The 17,798-nt window shown below is 39.9% G+C and overlaps 1 protein-coding gene across 1 annotated transcript in view; it reads right to left on the reverse strand.

The window, feature by feature from the left end:
- Positions 1-2,678: 2,678 nt before the first annotated feature.
- ccdc186 (coiled-coil domain-containing protein 186) overlaps positions 2,679-17,798 on the reverse strand; it is a 33,851-nt gene continuing 18,731 nt past the window's right edge. Inside the window, exons 14-17 of the mRNA XM_042397416.1 lie at positions 14,996-15,076; positions 14,495-14,723; positions 8,311-8,530; positions 2,679-3,462 (exon numbers count right to left, since the gene is read on the reverse strand). Of these exons, the coding sequence (XP_042253350.1) occupies positions 3,379-3,462; positions 8,311-8,530; positions 14,495-14,723; positions 14,996-15,076 (614 nt within the window). The 3' untranslated portion in view covers positions 2,679-3,378. The remainder of the gene's footprint in view (positions 3,463-8,310; positions 8,531-14,494; positions 14,724-14,995; positions 15,077-17,798) is intronic.

The following is a 17,798-nucleotide window of genomic DNA, read 5'->3' on the forward strand; positions in this document are numbered from 1 at the left end:
TACACAAGAATGATGCATTCAGTTAAAATGTCAGGTTGCAGAGTTCATGCTTGTTTTCATTTGGATTTTGGGAGTCTTCCCACAGTGCTGCTTGTAAATCATCTGAGAGGCCGTCTGGTTTGACTGACAGTGGTGCAGTGGTGTGCATGACCTCCAACACTGCTTACGCTGCTGCTTTTGAAGCGTGACCTAAGGCTGTGTATCCTACAGAGTCAGGGTGTGAGAAGTTATCTGTGTGCTGTTATCTCTCACCCTTTCACCTGAAGAAACAGTAACGAGGACAACAGATGTGAACAAAAATGCAAGTGTCAACGTGATGGTGAGGGGAAAAAAAAAAAAAAGAGAATCATGTTAAGACGCATCTCCTTTTATTCCCTGGAAACACCATATGTACAAACATAATCCAGAATCAGTATTTTTAAAAACATCTCAGCATCATTTTACAGAATGACATATCTACAAATGTATATCATGATCACAGTTTGAATATTCCACAAAATCGAGCGAAGAAGAGAATCATTGCACAGAAAAGAGAAAACAAACACACAAAAAAAAGAGACAAACTTCTCATTTAACGTCACATTTCGACACTCGCACATACTGAACATCATTTCTTCATATCCGTATAGTGAGGTTCTGTTCATGCACTCACACGGTGCTGCGGCATGGCTTCATTTCAAGGCCGTGGAAATGTGGAAAATCTCAGATCAGCAAGTGCTCCGTCTCTTACGGGTGACACACTGCGATCAAATCAGAGGAAGTGTATTAACATACCTCAAGAGGAAATTAATTAGAAAAGCCCATGCAAGTGTTTGCATAGGCCAGATTTGACTTTTTCCCTCTGTAAACAGACTGCTACGATTTTTTTTTAGCATTTAAAGACTGAAAAGAATTTAATTTATCAGTTGACTGAAAGGAAAAAGAAAGCTGTGAAGTGATGTAATGCGAGTAAAACTGCAAACATACTGAACCAATGTTGGATTTTTTGTTGTTGTTGTTGCAAATTTCAGTATCAAGGAGAATCGAGATGTAATCTCCAGGTTTGCCGCTTGTACCTTTATTTACTGATCTCCACGTTGCAAAGAAATGAGTTTGCTACATCAAACACTGAGCACCCTCTGCAGCAACAGTGAGGCTTTAAGGACTCCGTGACCTCAATCCTGGAAACTTTCATCTTTATTCACATAGTGGGCCATGTCAACATAGCCTCAGGGTGCACGGGAAGGGGATCGGTCTGCAACCATTCATGACCCATAAAAGCCTGTTTCTGACTGGGGGGGGGGGGGGGGGGAATGAGATGGAAACTTATCTGTTGTGACAGCTTCTGCAATCAGATGAAATAAAGACACTCTATATAGATAAGATGATCTAGCTCTCAATAACCCTTCATCTTGTGTGTTTGTAGTGCAAACACACACAGTCTTAAGCAGCTGTGAATGAGTAACAGAAGCATTATCCCTGTGAGCAGCATAGCGGACAGGTACGGAGCTGCAGGTGTGTGTGCATGTGTTCGTGTGGCTGTCAGACTCTGGTCTAAATGCAAATCATGTTTACGCCTCTGGATGGAACAAACTTCATGGTCAACCTGCCTGTAAGCCCCGACAGCTCAAGCATGTACAGAAGGTGTAAACACAAAAGCTTGAGAGGTTATTAAAAAAAAAAAAAAAAAAAAGGCACACATGTAGCCATGCACGCGCATAAACACACACTTGATTTGGACGTTTCTAAATATGCAACACACTGGCACAGTCGTACAGTACTGTATGTTGTACATACACAAGCATAAAACCAGACGTACAAACAGTTTACTGGCACACAAATACATTCAGGGAAAAAAAAAAAAAAAAAAAAAATCAATGAAAGGAACAGCATTGCACTTTGTCCCTGGATATATTTCTGTAGGTTCTGTAGGCTTTCCTGAGCTACAGCTACAGATCCCCTGTTCTCCTTCAGATTCTTCTACACTTGGTTTACCTCAACTGACTCAGTGACACTACAAATTAAAAAAGAAAAAGAGGAGTGTGATAGAAATACCTTAACATTTAAGTCTTTTCCCCACCTGATCATGTTGTGCACACGGTGCAAAGAAAGTTTCTACAAGCCATTAGCTGAAAAGAGGAATGCAAATAACTGCTACAGCAGCGAGCTACTTTTTGGGAAGCTGAAACGTCTGTAGTTGTTGCAAGTTGGTGCTAATTAGATTAGCCGTGTGAGGAAAAAGCAAGAAATGTCTGAGGTATTCATTACAGGATTATTTTAAATTAAGAGCAAAGACGAAACATTCTAAAAGATATCTCTCTCAAGTGAAAACACAAGATAATAAAAAAATACAAAGGGAATCAGACACTAAAAAAAAAATCTATTTCAACAAAAATTAATAAATTACAAATCACATTCAAAATGGCCAAACTAAAGACCAGCTCTACATTTCAACCTTGATAGCATGATATTTATATTCCTCATAGATTTTTCTTCATTTTTAAACATCTTTAGAGTAGGATGGCATAGTGCTGTTGGCTGTGTGAAACACTGCAGAGAAACAGTGTTTCCTGAAGTCGTAGCACCGGTGTCACACAGATGGATGGGTCTGCTGATATGAGGCACCTTGCTTCACCAGCTTGGTTGCAGGTGCTGTGCAGAGCAAAAGCAGATGAAAAGACGCAGGTGGTACTGGTATCTGTTGGGGTTTTTGTTTTTTTTTCCTCCACTTTTGCTTCACAAATGGAGTGCTGTGTAATGATGTCAAGCTGAAGAAGCAGCCTTTCAATAATACATTTGGCTTATTGGCAGATGGACGTCGGGAGAGGAGTCGAGAGAGCATGCTGGGCGATGATCACCTCACCTCAGTTTATTTACGGTGGACAGAGATGTGAGTCGCCGTGAGGAGAGAAATGCACCAGAAGATACAAATTCTTCGCCTTTTTCCGTTTTCTTATGCGAACAATCACTGGCAAATCATGTTTTCTAATTTCCCAGACAGAATTTGCTATACATTCAGAATTATGGCATCTTCAATCGGATTCATTTACAAGGCAAGTCAGAGTTTCAAGCTTGAAGCAACAAATGTTTATCTTGGCATGGCTCAGGGGAGACGGACGTTTGCCAGAGGAAGATTTGTTGTGTCAAAGGAGGAAACAGAAGGTGGCACAATGTGGATGGAATAGTGACAGTTCAATTAATATGAGACACTTTCTCCAAACGGAGTTCAAGAGATCCTCCAAAAAGCAACCTTAGGTGCTACTGACACATTTATATCGCTCCTTCATATTCGCGAGTGTGTGTCGCATTTTTGTTGTCCGATTCAAAAAATTGGCGGGTTGGAGATCCCTCGAATAGTTCTTGGTCCTTTATTTCCTCTTTCCTGCGCCGTGCGTCGTGTCACTTCCTCCTTACTTCGTCCCCGGGGTCTCTCTGCTGTTTTATGAGCCTCTCGATCTCTGCGCCCAGCGTCTGCAGATTCTCCTGGGAATCAGAAAAGATTTTATGACTCAAACGAAATGAGATTGAATACATGAGAGGGATTGGTGTGTCTGCCTGTAAAGCTGTATATCAACATTAAAAGTAGTAAAAATATGTTTTTGTTTTAATGCCATTTGTCTCTAAGGAGAAAAGTTTTTGGAAAGTTTCAAAAATTGACATTAACATAATGCTGTATTTAAAAGTTTGCCCCTGGCTTTTTTATTTTTTATTTTCTGTGTAGTTGAAAATAGCGGCCATTAATTCTTATTAAGTATGAAAAAAAAAAAAAAATCCTCACGGACTTGAAAATTGCCAAAGCTAAATAATCCATCACAGCAAAAGCAAAGCCTTAATTTGGCTTTGTCAGAGTGTTTTGTTTTATTGTCCTTTAATCGCGCCCATGTTGAGTCATATATCATATATCATTACTTCCTGCTTTCTGACAATCATCCTTCATCCACAGAACAAAAAGCTGCTGCCAGAAAATACTCCCACATTACAATTTATTGTCTCATGTAAGTTTTTATATAGAGTGTCTTTAAGATTAATTTGACACAACAGAAAGACAATAGGAAGATGCTTGTTTGCAAAATATGAAAAATATTTAATAAAGCATCTATGCGCCCATGTAAAGACACATGCAAATGAAGAAAAAAAGACAAACATCAAAGAGGCTGTGCAGACAGGATGGTGACGCATGCTCTTCTTCAGTGCTCTTCTTGTTTATATGGGTGCATTAGAAGCTTTAATGAATGTTGTAGCAACCATGGCCCATTTGGATGCAGTTTTTCACCCGCTTTAATTTGGACACCTTTGAATATGTAGAAATGGTTAATGTTATGGTACATAAAGCAGGTGTTGTACAGTGACTGTATACCTATGAACAATAGATCAAATGTGTCATGTGAAATGGGTTGCTTGTAGTGACAAACTCGCAAATAAAAAAATCAGACTCTGCAGTTCCGTTCAGCACTTCAGCTCGTTGTTTTGGTGTTCCACTGCTTTCACTACTCTCATCCATCAGTGTTGATTTCAGCAGCAGCAGGCAGCCATTTTCAGAAAAAAAAGCTCTAAAAACCCAGTGTAAGCTACTTGCAGAACACCAAATGGCAGATAGACAAAGTTAGCAACTAGCCGGTGAACATAGTGGAGCATTTAGCAGCTAAAGAGTCAGATATTTACCTCAGGAGTTGGTGGAGACCAAGAACAGAGCTAAAGGAGAGCATATTAAGAGTAATATTGGACTTTCATTCATCAGGTGAGGCCAGAAACACGACTCAAAATGAATGCTAACGTTGCTCCGTATCTGCTGGATGCTAACATGTAAGCCATAATGATTTTATAGAAGTTGATAATATGCCAGTGTGTTAATTTGTTGTCACAAAGTGGCCCAAAAATGACGGACAGCAGACCTAAAGTGAAATCAGTACAGACCTTCTTGTCAACTTCACATTTATCAAGGAGCAAATGCCAAAAACTGTGCCATGTTTTCCAGATGCCTCTTAATAACCTGAGCTGAAATTAAAACACTTCAGTGTCAAATAATTGACACTGGCGGTCAAACCCAAGATTTGATGTTAAAATTTCCATGCAGTGAGAAAATACATGTGAATATAAGTACATCAAATCCAAGGAGAATGTGGCACAAAAGGAACATTATGGTTAAGCCATACATAGAGCAGCTGGGTGGTAAATGGGAGGTAAATCAGGGAAATTTACATATTTCATTGAGTTGAAATAAACAAATCACAACAGGCTGCCTCACTCCTGGTGCCACATTTTCTTATGGGTAGAACGCACCATCTGGCCAAATCACTTCTTGAGAACTGACTGCTGTTGTGCACCGAGAGCTGAGAAGTGGAACGGATTCATTCATTTACCACTAACACATCAGAAAATTGGCTCAGTTGAAATCCTGATTCATTTAATTCATCAATGGAAAAAAAAAAAAAAAAAAACCTCAAGTGGAGAAATGGAAGCTGGGCAAAGCTCACATACACACGGGCTGCAGGATGGATTACTATGAATATCAGCTAAATCAACTACTTCAGGTCGGGAATTAGTAAGGAGGAAAAACACACACAGTTACAGCGAGGCACAGTTTCCTTACTTAGCGTAAGCATCAGTAATACAGGGGCGTAATTAGACCATGATTTTTGACGTTATCTCTCCTAAAACTGAGACGGCTGAGAGACAACCTGGCGAGCGCTGTCCTGACAGCGCAGTCAGCCTGTCAGATCACAGTAACGGACAGGTACAGACAACCATACAGGCCACGGCTGCGTCATCTTGACAGTAATGTAAGACTGCCTCAATGAACGAAAAGTAGCAGCTGATTTGACATTCCTTGTGTAATTTAACTTTTTCCACACTTATATTGTCAAACTTAAGTGTAGTATTTTATTTTATTTATCTATTTTGTAATATCTTTTGGGCATTTTATTATTACTGAGACAACATTTGAGAGATGAGATGAGGAAAGAGAGAGAGAAATCAGGAAGGACATGCAACAAAGGTCCTCTTCTGGACTTCGAGGAAGTTGCTTTTAAACTTGTAGGCCATCAGGACGCCAGCAGTGTCATATTTTATTACAGTCTCTGTGTTTTTGCTTAAGTGAAGCTGTTAAGATGATTTTCATGTCTCATTTTTAATTGTGCTATTTCTGTTGTACAGAATGTAGAACTTATGCCAGCAAAACCGGTCTAAATGTTTCATGTTTTATATTCTTAAGCACTTTGTGACTTTATTAACAAAGATCTACACCATCACACAAGTTAAACTTAAACGGTGGTGTCAATTTTTAGAAAGTAGTTGTTTACAAGATTATTTGTTGAAAGGATTTGCTTCAGATCAGTGCAATTTACTGGTAAGTTTTGAGAAGATATCTAAATGTTTCAGCAGAAATAAGATACTCAATCATGGAGAAACTTGTCACATGCCTGGGTAAGAAAGTGCAGATTATCCCAGCATGAGATTCTCTGCACAGAGTATACAGCTTTGCTCTCTGATGTACAGTTAATGGATCTGAGAGGAAGATTAGCTACTGCCTCTGCATGAGGCCGGGTTGGCTGCTATGTGATATCTGAGCAGGACGTTACATGTTTTAGACCAGATGACTAATCCATTCATCAAGAAAATAATCTACAGATTAATCGATAAAGATGATGATGGTTAGTTGCAGCTATCAGGCTGCCCTAACAAGTCTCTAAAGACTCTCCAGCTGGTCCAGAATGCAGCTGCACGTGTACTGACTAAAACTAGAAAAAGAGATCACATTTCTCCCATTTTAGCTTCGCTACATTGGCTTCCTGTAAAATCTAGAATAGAATCTAAAATCCTTCTCCTAACTTACAAAGCCCTTAATGGTCAGGCACCATCAAATCTTGAAGAGCTCATAGTACCGTATTATCCCACAAGAACACTGCGCTCCCAGTATGCAGGCTTACTGGTGGTTCCTACAGTCTTTAAAAGTAGAATGGGAGGCAGAGCCTTCAGTTATCAGGCTCCTCTCTTGTGGAACCATCTACCAGATTGGGTCCGGGGTGCAGACACCCTCTCTATGTTTAAGAATAGGCTTAAAACTTTCCTTTTTGATAAAGCTTATGGTTAGGGCCAGCCAGGCTCGCCTTGGATCAGCCCTTAGTTATGCTGCTATAGGCCTAGACTGCTGGGGGGACTTCCCATGATGCACTGAACTCCTCTCTCCTCCTCCTCCTCTCCATCTGTATGCATTCATGTAACATCAATGCATGTCACTAACTTGGCTTCTTCCCCGGAGTTTTTTTTTTTTTTGTGCTTTCTCATCTCACAGGAAACCCTGGGTTCTGGGCCGAGCCTTCGCAGTCCTTCACAGTCCTGTTGGCATCCTTCTCTGGCTCTGCTATGTCATTGTCATTATTGTTATGATTGTTGTTGTTTCTTTCTCTCTCTTCTCTCTCTCAGCCCAACCGGTCAAAGCAGATGGCCGCCCACCAAGAGCCGGGTTCTGCTTGAGGTTTTTACCCGTTAAAGGGGAGTTTTTCCTTACCCCTGTCGCCAAGTGCTTGCTCATGGGGGAATTGTTGGGTCTCTGTAAATTAAAGAGTACGGTCTTGACCTGCTCTATGTGAAAAGTGCCTTGAGATGACTTTTGTTGTGATAGGGCGCTATATACATAAAAATTGATTGATTGATTGCAGCTCTAATCCAGTGATCCTGTCTCCTGCGCAGGTGTAGGTGTGAGGGCTTAAAGGAAGTCAGGTAAGTTTTCAGTATGAAAAACACACACACACACAAAAAAGTGATAACTATTACGTAAGTGACTGCATGGGACGCTAATAAGCCAGTAAATGCCAAATTACAGTAAAACGTAAGATCCAGACTATAATTAGAAACATCGTTTTATGATGACTGAGTCAAAGAGCATGAACGAGCATTTTTAAAAAGGCACTGAAGGGCAATAAAACAACTTGACAAAAAAGAACAGGATCAGCAAGACACAAGGGCAAACTAAACTGCTAAGACAACAGAATGCTATGAGAGCAATGTGAATTAGAAGTGCATAATATTTGTAATTTATGTGTATTTCCATACTCAACTGGCCCAAGACGAACTTTCTGTATTAGGGTTTGACTAAACGGGTTCTTTATGGTGCACCTTCTGCACTTTAATAGTCGTGTCACATCAGGCTGTGAGGCTGCAAAGGCAGAGCGTGACATTGACCTACTTGAGTCATCTAAGTTTAAAAAAACGACACACTCGCTTCTCATTAAGAGGCTTGAATAACACTGCGCATGCATCGTTAATAATATCAGGTTATATAAATACAGTTCAGTATCAGCATGGTGTGCTGTCTGCTGGGGGAGAACTTACCTTGAGAGTGATGTTCTTCAGCAGTGTGTCCTCCAACACAGCCTGGAGCTTCCTGTTGATCTCCAGTGACAAATCCAGGGTCAGCCCGCTGTCCGCCGGGTGGGAGGTGTAAAGCGAAGCCATGATGCCTCCCCTCCGGCTCAGGTGGGCTTTGTTAATGTCTGATGCCTCTGATGAGAGGGCCCCTGTTTCTTCTCTTAGCACGTAGCTCTGGATAATTCTGTGGGGAGGAAAGTGAGGAGATGAGTCAAACGCTGTGCTTCAAAAAAAAGGAGGAGAAACGGAGTGAATGCGTGTCCTCGGCTGGAGACTGTTGAGCAAAGAAAATTGAGGAAGCGGGATTTATAGGTGGGAGCGTGGAGAGCTCCGACAGAGCAATAAAAACGTCTCCAGCGGCAAAGGTGGCAGACGTTACTTGAATAGTAATTCCAGTGGGATGGCTTCTTGAACTCATACGCATGGGACACAATCAGCCATAGTTAGAAAGATTATTATTGTGCGAGTCAGAGAAGGAAAAGTAATGAAAACGGCTGCATTAGAAAGGGCTGCAAGGAATCTATTAATCAACTGCATGCTTGTGTGTGAGTGTACGAGAGAGAAAGTGAGATAAATCTTCATGTTCATTATACATTTTCATCTAAATAACAATATAGTGTTGCGTTTAAGCTATGTTTGTGTCAGAGAGGAGGTAGAGAGGAGAATTCATTAGCTTAACAGCTCTTAACTTCCTGTTGTCCAATATTCCCAGCGAAGCCAAGAGAACATTGACAAGCAAGTGTGTTTCCATTAAAAAGGAAAACAGATCCAGAGAGCTGCCACTGTCATTCAAATTCATTACCGCCTCCTACATTATAATCTTTTTCTTACTGTGAGACAAAAGAGAAGGGAAAATAATACAAAGCACTATTCAAGCTAAAGGAGATGGTTAGGGAATCTAGTGTGCGAAACACGTTCATGATATCTTTTCTGCTGTAAGAGTGAGGATGCTTGGGCTACACTCCAGGTATCAAAGATAAAAGAAGCATGAAGGTGGTTAATATGAACAAGAAAACTATTGGAATTGTTCTTATTTTTGGCTGGACTGCAGGGGCCAGCCCTATAAACGCAAAAGTCCGTGACTGACTGACTGAGTGATGAAGTTGCACCATCGGTCGACCTAAGTAACTTCACTGGTCAACTGAGTGACTCAGCTGCCTCTGCCGAGTGTCACCACTTCCTGTATAAAAGCCCTCTAGCCCTAAGTCTTGTTCTTTTACAGACTCTAAGTGCGTGGGCAGGTGGAGAAGGCTGTGTTGTTGCTTCACAGAAAAAGGTGAACATTCTGAAAATCTCTTAGGATGGGTCAGTATGCAATATTTTTATGCTGCTCACAACCCCTGAAACTATACCCAAAGCACGGAAACAAAGACAAAGCAACACTCACTCGCATAGTTATGTTCATTTTAAAATTCAGGGAGTGTCTGAGAGTGAGTTTGTGGAGCTGATTAAGTGCACAGGATGAGCTCTGATCAGAGGGACGTTCCTCACCGTAGTGAGATTCTGACTTCCACCAAGTAAAAATCAATATTTCGCTAGCCAGAGCTGAAAAACAACTCAAATGTAGATTGCTTGGAGGTACAACAACTACTACTACTACTGCTACTACTACCAATCATCAAGCTATCAACAATGCGAGGCAATTAAAACACGACCATAAATACCAAAAATGAAATCTTCTACAATTGTCCCCTTTCTGCGCTTTGAGTCTTGCGTCTTTAAGAGCGACTTAACACCCTCTGAAAATCTTCTTTTTGCTGACTTCCAATGGTTTCACTTCTCGTCTTGCTGCACGATGTAAAAGTATACGGCATATCATCACTGTTGGGTGTGGTTACAAGTGAAACAGACCACACCTTACTGCTGGGTGTTCCCGACAGGAAAACACCACAACTTTTCAGCCTGGTGTTAAGTTATTCTTTAAGGTGCGGCAGACAGAACTGCTGTGTGCAGTTACATAATATCCCGCTCCATAACGAGTTAATAACTTTATGGAACTAATCTAGGCAATTATACTGATTTTAAAGTGGTGACTCATGTTAGGCACCAAGATTTGACTTGGGATAGTCATTCATTTTGGATTGGATTTTTCAAGTGACTGAAAAAGAGCATGCTGTTTCACTTTCCTGTTCAGGGAGGCATTTTATTCAAGTGAATATGTTGTGAAAGAGGTCTTGGGAGGATTGAAAACATGCCAGCGACTTCTGTTAAAGACATTTCACAATAGACTATGCATTGATATAAATAGCTACTACTGTGTATGCAGAAGACTGGGACACTTGAGTCTCAGACCTCCTTAAAATGCGAAAGCATTTATCAGCATTTTACCTTGAATGAAGATATTAAATATGCTGACTGAGATTGTACACTGAAAAAGGGGGGATCAAATCTGATATAATTTTTAACATGCATTCTGAGCACTCATACCGGTTCTCGGCACTGGCTCTTGCTTGTGCTTTGTGGAGAAAAAGAATTGGTGCACAACTATCCTTTATACATTATATATGTATTATATTATATACAATGATTACTGTGTTTTCTTTCTTTGTAAAAAGTCTTTCACAGAAGTCAACCAAACAATTATGCACTACATAAACCTAAAAAACTGTATGGTGTAGTGTATGCATTGCAAACTAAGAAACCAACTAAATCTATGGTGCAAAAAAACCTGAAATAATACAGTAGCTATGTAAGCACTACAAAGAAGCCAACATCATAAATCGCCCCTGTCCCACACTGACACACACAAACACCTGGGCTTGCACAGACATAAAATGAGACTTACCTCTGACTAGACTTGCAAGGGTCCATATTTGGACTCCAGTTCCATCACGACAGTGTTTAGTAAAAACAAAAAAGTGACAGAAATTAAAGATGTGGCCACATGGTGTGCTGAATGGCATGCACGGGTCGGCGGAGGAGCAGGGAGGTGAGCATCGGGTTGAAAATAAGCCAGACAATGACTTATTTTTGAGTTTATTAGTAATATTTTCTCTTTTTTTCCCCTCAACAGTGGAAGTGTGAGGAATGAGGGCAGCAAGTCAAGCATGCACGAAGTGAAGGCGACAATTCTGGGTAAAGTACAGCTGTCGGATATGTTGCATCGGACGCGCAACAAAGCCCAGTTCTTAGGGTGACTAAACCCTGTTCCTCAAAAGTGGCAAGAGAGGAAAAAGAGGAGGCAGAGAAAGAAAGATGTTTACCTTGCGAGGCAGCCAGATTCACAAGATCACGCGAGAATCTATTTGGTCAGGCTTCAAGTTATGCGCTTGTCTCCAAAGCACCAGTAGTTTGGACAAATCAGCTACTTAGAATTACTGGCAGCTACGGGTGTGGTTTGGGTGGAGCGATAGCATGTGACAGGCGGTGACAGACAGAGAGTTCATCCAATCACCTGCCAACTATCTTTTGAAAGTACCTGTCCTTTTACCTGTCCAGTTTCCAAGGACGACTTCTCAGATGGTTCTGTATAACAAACCATCTGGTGCATAAGGTTAGAAAGATGTAGGTCTGAAGACCTTTCTTAATCTAAAAGGCAATTCTGAGTTTGACACTGGAGGCTTGTCAAAAAACACTGTACACTCTGGATGAGCGGCCAACTACACCTCCCAAACAGAGGCTTCCTCCTGCTTTGTTCTCATCTGGTTTGTATCAGCTGCATTTTAATTCAAGTCACATGAATGGCTCATTTAGACTTAATGGTCATAATAGCGAGGTGGGGGGGTGAAGGACAGACATCATTGCCCTTGTAGGATGATGCTGCTGTTTCTGCATGTTTTAGCTCATTTACTACAAACCAGATATATGGACAGTGCAGCCAGCCAATGACCAGCCTCTGACTTCGTACTATAGCAATGCAGCACTAGAGTTACAAAGCAGGAAGAGCTGTTAGTTCCAGAAATACCTTTTCCCACTGTGCATTCCCATTTCACATTTTTATTTTAATGATATCCTCAATGCTATTCAACATACAAAGAGGGTGAGTCTCCCAAATAATGTTACAATCCTATATATTTATATTGTGGCTACCTGTTCTTAATTATTTTCACTTTGTTTCCCAGAAATCCTGTTTTTTTTCAGTTTTGCATGATGGACCACTCTAAACACTACAATACCCAAGAGCCACAGCAGCAGTGCAAAAGCCAGTCTGAGGCTTGAATCCGAGCTGCAGCGAATTCAAAACACTTTGATGTAGCAATTTGGAAGAAAACATAGTACCATAGTTGCTGAAATGATTCAGAATTATCCCAGAAGCATTATTAGCTTTCTCAACAGTGTAATATTAGGCTTTCATGTGCTGTTTGCGGTGCACATAACAGAATTGTAAGCTCTGTGATTGGATGTTTTCCTACCAGAATGCACCTTGGGAGTCATAGTTAACTTCTCACCTTACTTTTTTATGTATACAAGCTAGTACCTCTGACGTTTTATTAGAGAACCAGATATTTTATGATGCAGTTCATCTTTTACACTGATAATACAACTGTGAGTCATGTTAACATTTTCTTTGGGAAAAATGCATTGAACCTGACAAATCTCCTTCCACTTCGCAACTATATATCCTTTGGAAAATTGTGCTTACACAATAGTTAGTAGTAAATGAGATAAAAGATGCGAAAACACTGATAAAGTATGACAACACAACAGAGTAGCTGGTCATTAATGTTTTGTATGGATGTGGTAATGTGAACCAAATTAGCAGATTGACTTTCTGCCACTAACTGTCCTTTGTCAGGGACCCCCTAAGCTTCTGATTCCACATCTCTGCCTCTTTATTCACCACACGCTTCAGGCTTACTGTTAGCCGAGTGTTCACCAGGCTGTCCTGGGGGGATAGGGACAGAAAGGCAAAAAGGACAAATTCATATCCACATTCTGTACAGTGTAACATCCCCCGCTTAGATGAGATTTTACAGTAGTTAAATTTAGCACAGCAACCGTGGGAATCGTCCTCAATTTTAACTCTTGAATGTAGGTTGAGGCTAATGATTTAATCCAAGTGTATAGCTGGGAAACAAATGAGAAGTGGGAAAGAAGAGATTATCCGAGTAGAATCAAGTAGGTTTGCTGGATATCTCAGCAACAATGTAAATGTCATTGAGAGAATCTGATGCAAGCCTTCAGCGATCTTTACTGATCAATGACGACTTCACCGATTTTAATCATTCAAGAGAAATCCTTCAATCTCTGTGGAAAACTCATCCCCATACCCCATTTAACAGTATCCTGGCATTAGTCCACAGTCCACTAAACCATATAAAAAGTGGCGATGTGATGAAGATAGCCCTAACGTCCTTCACGCTGTCTATTTAGCTTAGGTGATGGCCATGAATATGGATGGATCCATAATAATAAATTCTTCCCCCCTGATCAACTCAACTATAAATAGCTTCGGATGAAGTTTGTCACGAATTAGAAGTGCGGTGTTTGCATAGGTAAGAATTTAAAGATGAGAGAGACACAGAGGGAGGTGGAGGGGTCATAAAGCGTGTGAGTAAGCATATATACTGTCTGTCAAGGTCAGTAGAAGCACCGGTACAGAGAAGAGTGAAGTATGATGTGTCTAAATAGTTTTTCAAATGGAAAGAAAATGTCCAATGTCAGAAAGAAAATGTCAAATATAGTAATAATAATAGTAATAATCAGCTTAATCACCTTAATAACACATTGCACAGCTTCACTCGAGTCCTTATGTTATCACATGACATGCTGCTACTTTTCTTTAAGGTAAAATGTTGTGTGTGTACAAATATGCATAGGATTTATCAATATACTGAGAATTGGATCAGTGCATTTCTTACTTCCCATCATAGTTAGGTACTGCTGCCATTAGTGAGCAGCTTCTTATATTTTGCTGTCTCCTCTTGTGTAGTTTAATGGTTGCTGGTTGTGGCTTGTTTTTTGTATTTATTAAAAAAGTCAAAGTGCTGAGACCTTTAGCTGAACTGCACTACCATTGTACCACTGCTGAGTTTCAAGCACTATACAGTCTTCAGTTGCAGTTAGAAATATTAGCTCCACTTCACCACTGCTCAAACCGCTCACCGAAATCCAATGCGGCACTCTATTTGCACTGAAAAAAATAATACCAAAAGGTTCTCATCATCTCTCTTTCTCTGCTTCCTGCACTTTGGTCCGTGCCACTCACTTGGTCTTTTTACGGATCTCCTCCACCAGCTGCTTGATGTGATCCTCCATGAACTCAATTTTTTCCTGCTTGCGAGCCAGGGCCTTCTGCAGACGGACGATGCGCTCCACTAGCACAGCTTTGTCGACCTCTGGGAAGCTGTCCACAACCACCACTGAAGGACCTGACTGGCTCTCTGGTGACCGCTCTTCAACACCACTGCTCCCACCATGACGTGCATTCAAGGAGCCTGAGGAGTAAAGGGGATGGAGGTTCAAGATTAACTTAGAAAACTATTGATGTGGCTTTGGTCATGTAAGAACTAGCAATGACCTGTTATTTTCTGTAATAAAAAGGAACAAATTGCCTTGCCTTTTCACTGGGATTTCATTAAGTACAGACTCAAAAAATTGCCTCATTAGACTACCACACTAATGCAAAATAAATAAATAAACCTCTTTTATGATCCTACTATACAATGTTTTAAATACATTCATGATTTTGAAATTCCAGAAGTTGTACCTGAGGAACTGGACCGACTCCCCATACTGCTGACATCCCGATCGCAGCCTCCATTCTCAACCTGCTCCAGTCTCTTACGGGCTGCAGGAGAAGAAAAAGTAAAAAACAGAAAAAGTTACCATACCTGCCCTGACAAATTGATTGTTGACATTTCTAACTATTGTTAATGAGATTAAGAGAATCTGTCAGGAGGCTGAAAGACAATGGAGGAAAACTAGGCTCACAGTTCACTGTAATAATCAAAGAAGCCATGACTGCCTAAAACAAAGCAATACGTTTCCAAGATTAATACAAAGAATGCTGAAAACTCTAGAATATTATAATAAATAATATAAAAATAAACTCCTCTCTTAAAGAAAACAATATGCTGGAGGAGTTTCAGTCAGGCTTTAGAACACACCACAGCACTGAAACTGCTCTTACTAAAATAATTAGCAACCTCAGACTGAACTCTGATGAAAATAAGGTCTCAATTCTTGTCCTGTTAGACCTAAGAGCAACATTTGACACAACTGACCATGATATTCTAATCAGTCGTCTCGTAAAATCAGTTGCTGTGTGTAAAACTGGTTCAAAACATACATCAAAGACAGAAAATTTTACGTCAGTCTTGGACATCATGTGTCTGAGAAACATGCTTTGGGGTTCCACAAGGAAGCTGCCTTGGCCCATTATTATTCTCACTATACATGCTGCAACTTGGAGACATCATGCATGTTTCCACAGTTATGTGAATGACACACTACTGTACATTTCTGCTGAACCAAATGATGCTGCAGCTATAAACCTCATTACTATCTGTCTTTTGGCAATAAATAAATGGATGAACAATAATTTCTTAAAGTTAAAGAAGGACAAAACTGAAATCTTACTAATCAGCCCTAAAAAAATGCTGTTTAATAAACTGGGGAAATTAACTCCCTGGATTAAATCTGAGGTTATAAGTCTTGATGTTATCTTAGATTCAGATCTAAGCTTCAAGTCCCACATTAACAAGGTGGTGAAAACATAACTTTTCCACCCTAGAAACATAGCTAAAGTACAACCATTTCTAAATCAAAAAGATGCAGAAAAACTGATCCATGCCTTAATTTCAAGCCGACTTGATAACTGTAATACACTTATTACTGGCCTCCTGATAAGAAACCACTGAGAGACTTCAGTTCATTCAAAACTCTGCAGCTCGGCTATTAACCAGAACCAAGAGGAGAGAACACATTAGTCCAGTTTTAGCTGCTCTGCACTGGCTTCCTGTTACATTTAGAATTGATTTTATGGTCCTCCTCCTTATAAAGCCCTTAATGGACTAGGACCAAGCTACATTGCTTACTCCCTTGTTAACTATTTGCCTTCAAGAACACTGCAATCATCTGCTGCTGGTATATTTGAGATTCCCAGCAAGAGTCGAAAGAAAAAAAAAAAAAAAAAATCAGGCATGTAGTCTTTGTCAATTATGCCCCAAAGCTATGGAACGCACTACCAATAGATATCAGGGAAGCTAGATATTTTTCTTTTTAAAAAGCTAAAAACTTATTTCTTCACTTTAGTTTTTAACTAGCTGCAACTTTCCTAATACAGCCATAAATTATTTTTCCTACTTTGCTTTGCACTGCTGCACTTCTTTAAAAATGTTGTGTTTTACTTGATTTTCTGCATTCTATTAATTCTATTTTTAACTTTATTATCATTATTATTATTATTATTCAGTGGGTTTTATTTTCCATCTTATGTTATTTCAATTATGGCATTCTGTCCCATGTGAAAAAGCACTTTGAGCTGCATTTTTTGTATGCTATATAAATAAAATTTATTATTATTATTACAAAAGTAGCTGAGTTGAGCATACTGTTTACAGAAAAGTAACATTTTTCTGAGCTTTATGCTCTTGTAACTGCAAATTTGTTACTGCTTGTTTGACCAACAGTAAAATAAAGACCAAATATTCAGTTCCAATGTATGAAATAAAGAGAAGCAAGCAAATCTTTGCATTTATGAGGCTGTAATGAGGAATTATATGATATTTTCACTTGATGATCAATTTAAAACAAAAAAATGTTGGAGGATTTTCAAATTAAATTAATTTTCTCTGGATCAACTTACTGATTCCTCAACTAGTTATTTAAACACCAGCCTTGTGTGAACTAAAATGATTGGAATAATAACTTAAAAACAGCCAAGTGAACTGTGTATGAAGTCTTACAAATTAATAGAAGCAGATGCCCAAACGGAAGCAAATGCAAAGTCAGAGCTAAACATTATTACTTGACTGAACTCAGTGATTGAGTCTGAGGAATCTGAATTAAAGTGATGCAGGTTGGTTTTGAGGAGGAGTGCATGCTCAGCAAACCTTACAAAGGCTTCCAAATTACTACACAGTAGTCATAAAGTCTGAATGAAACTTTGATGAATGATCACAGGCTCTCCTAGGGAAAATGTCCTGTCCGTCCCACATGCCAGCTTCTTGAAAAGCTTGTGCATAAAAGATAATTGCACTGAAGTTCACGCCTTAAGGTAACCGTGTGTGCCCTGAGAACCAAGTAGGAGAAGCAGGTTCTTTATAATCCCCGCATGAGGGGAACATTAGCTCTCTAAGCACAGCACCCATCTGTACACTCCCATCTCCCTTACCTCTAATCACCCTGTATTCTCTCTTTATCTGCAAGTATGACCTGACACTAAAGCCTGTAAAGTCTCTCAGCTCAGCCATTTTATATTAAAGTTAACTAGAAATACTGCTTTGCAAGTTGTATGCCTCCGCCAACCAGTCAAGTTGCAGTTTACATCAAACATCTGTCTCTTGCTG

Source organism: Thunnus maccoyii, chromosome 20, assembly GCF_910596095.1.
Source record: "Thunnus maccoyii chromosome 20, fThuMac1.1, whole genome shotgun sequence".
Taxonomy (NCBI): domain Eukaryota; kingdom Metazoa; phylum Chordata; class Actinopteri; order Scombriformes; family Scombridae; genus Thunnus; species Thunnus maccoyii.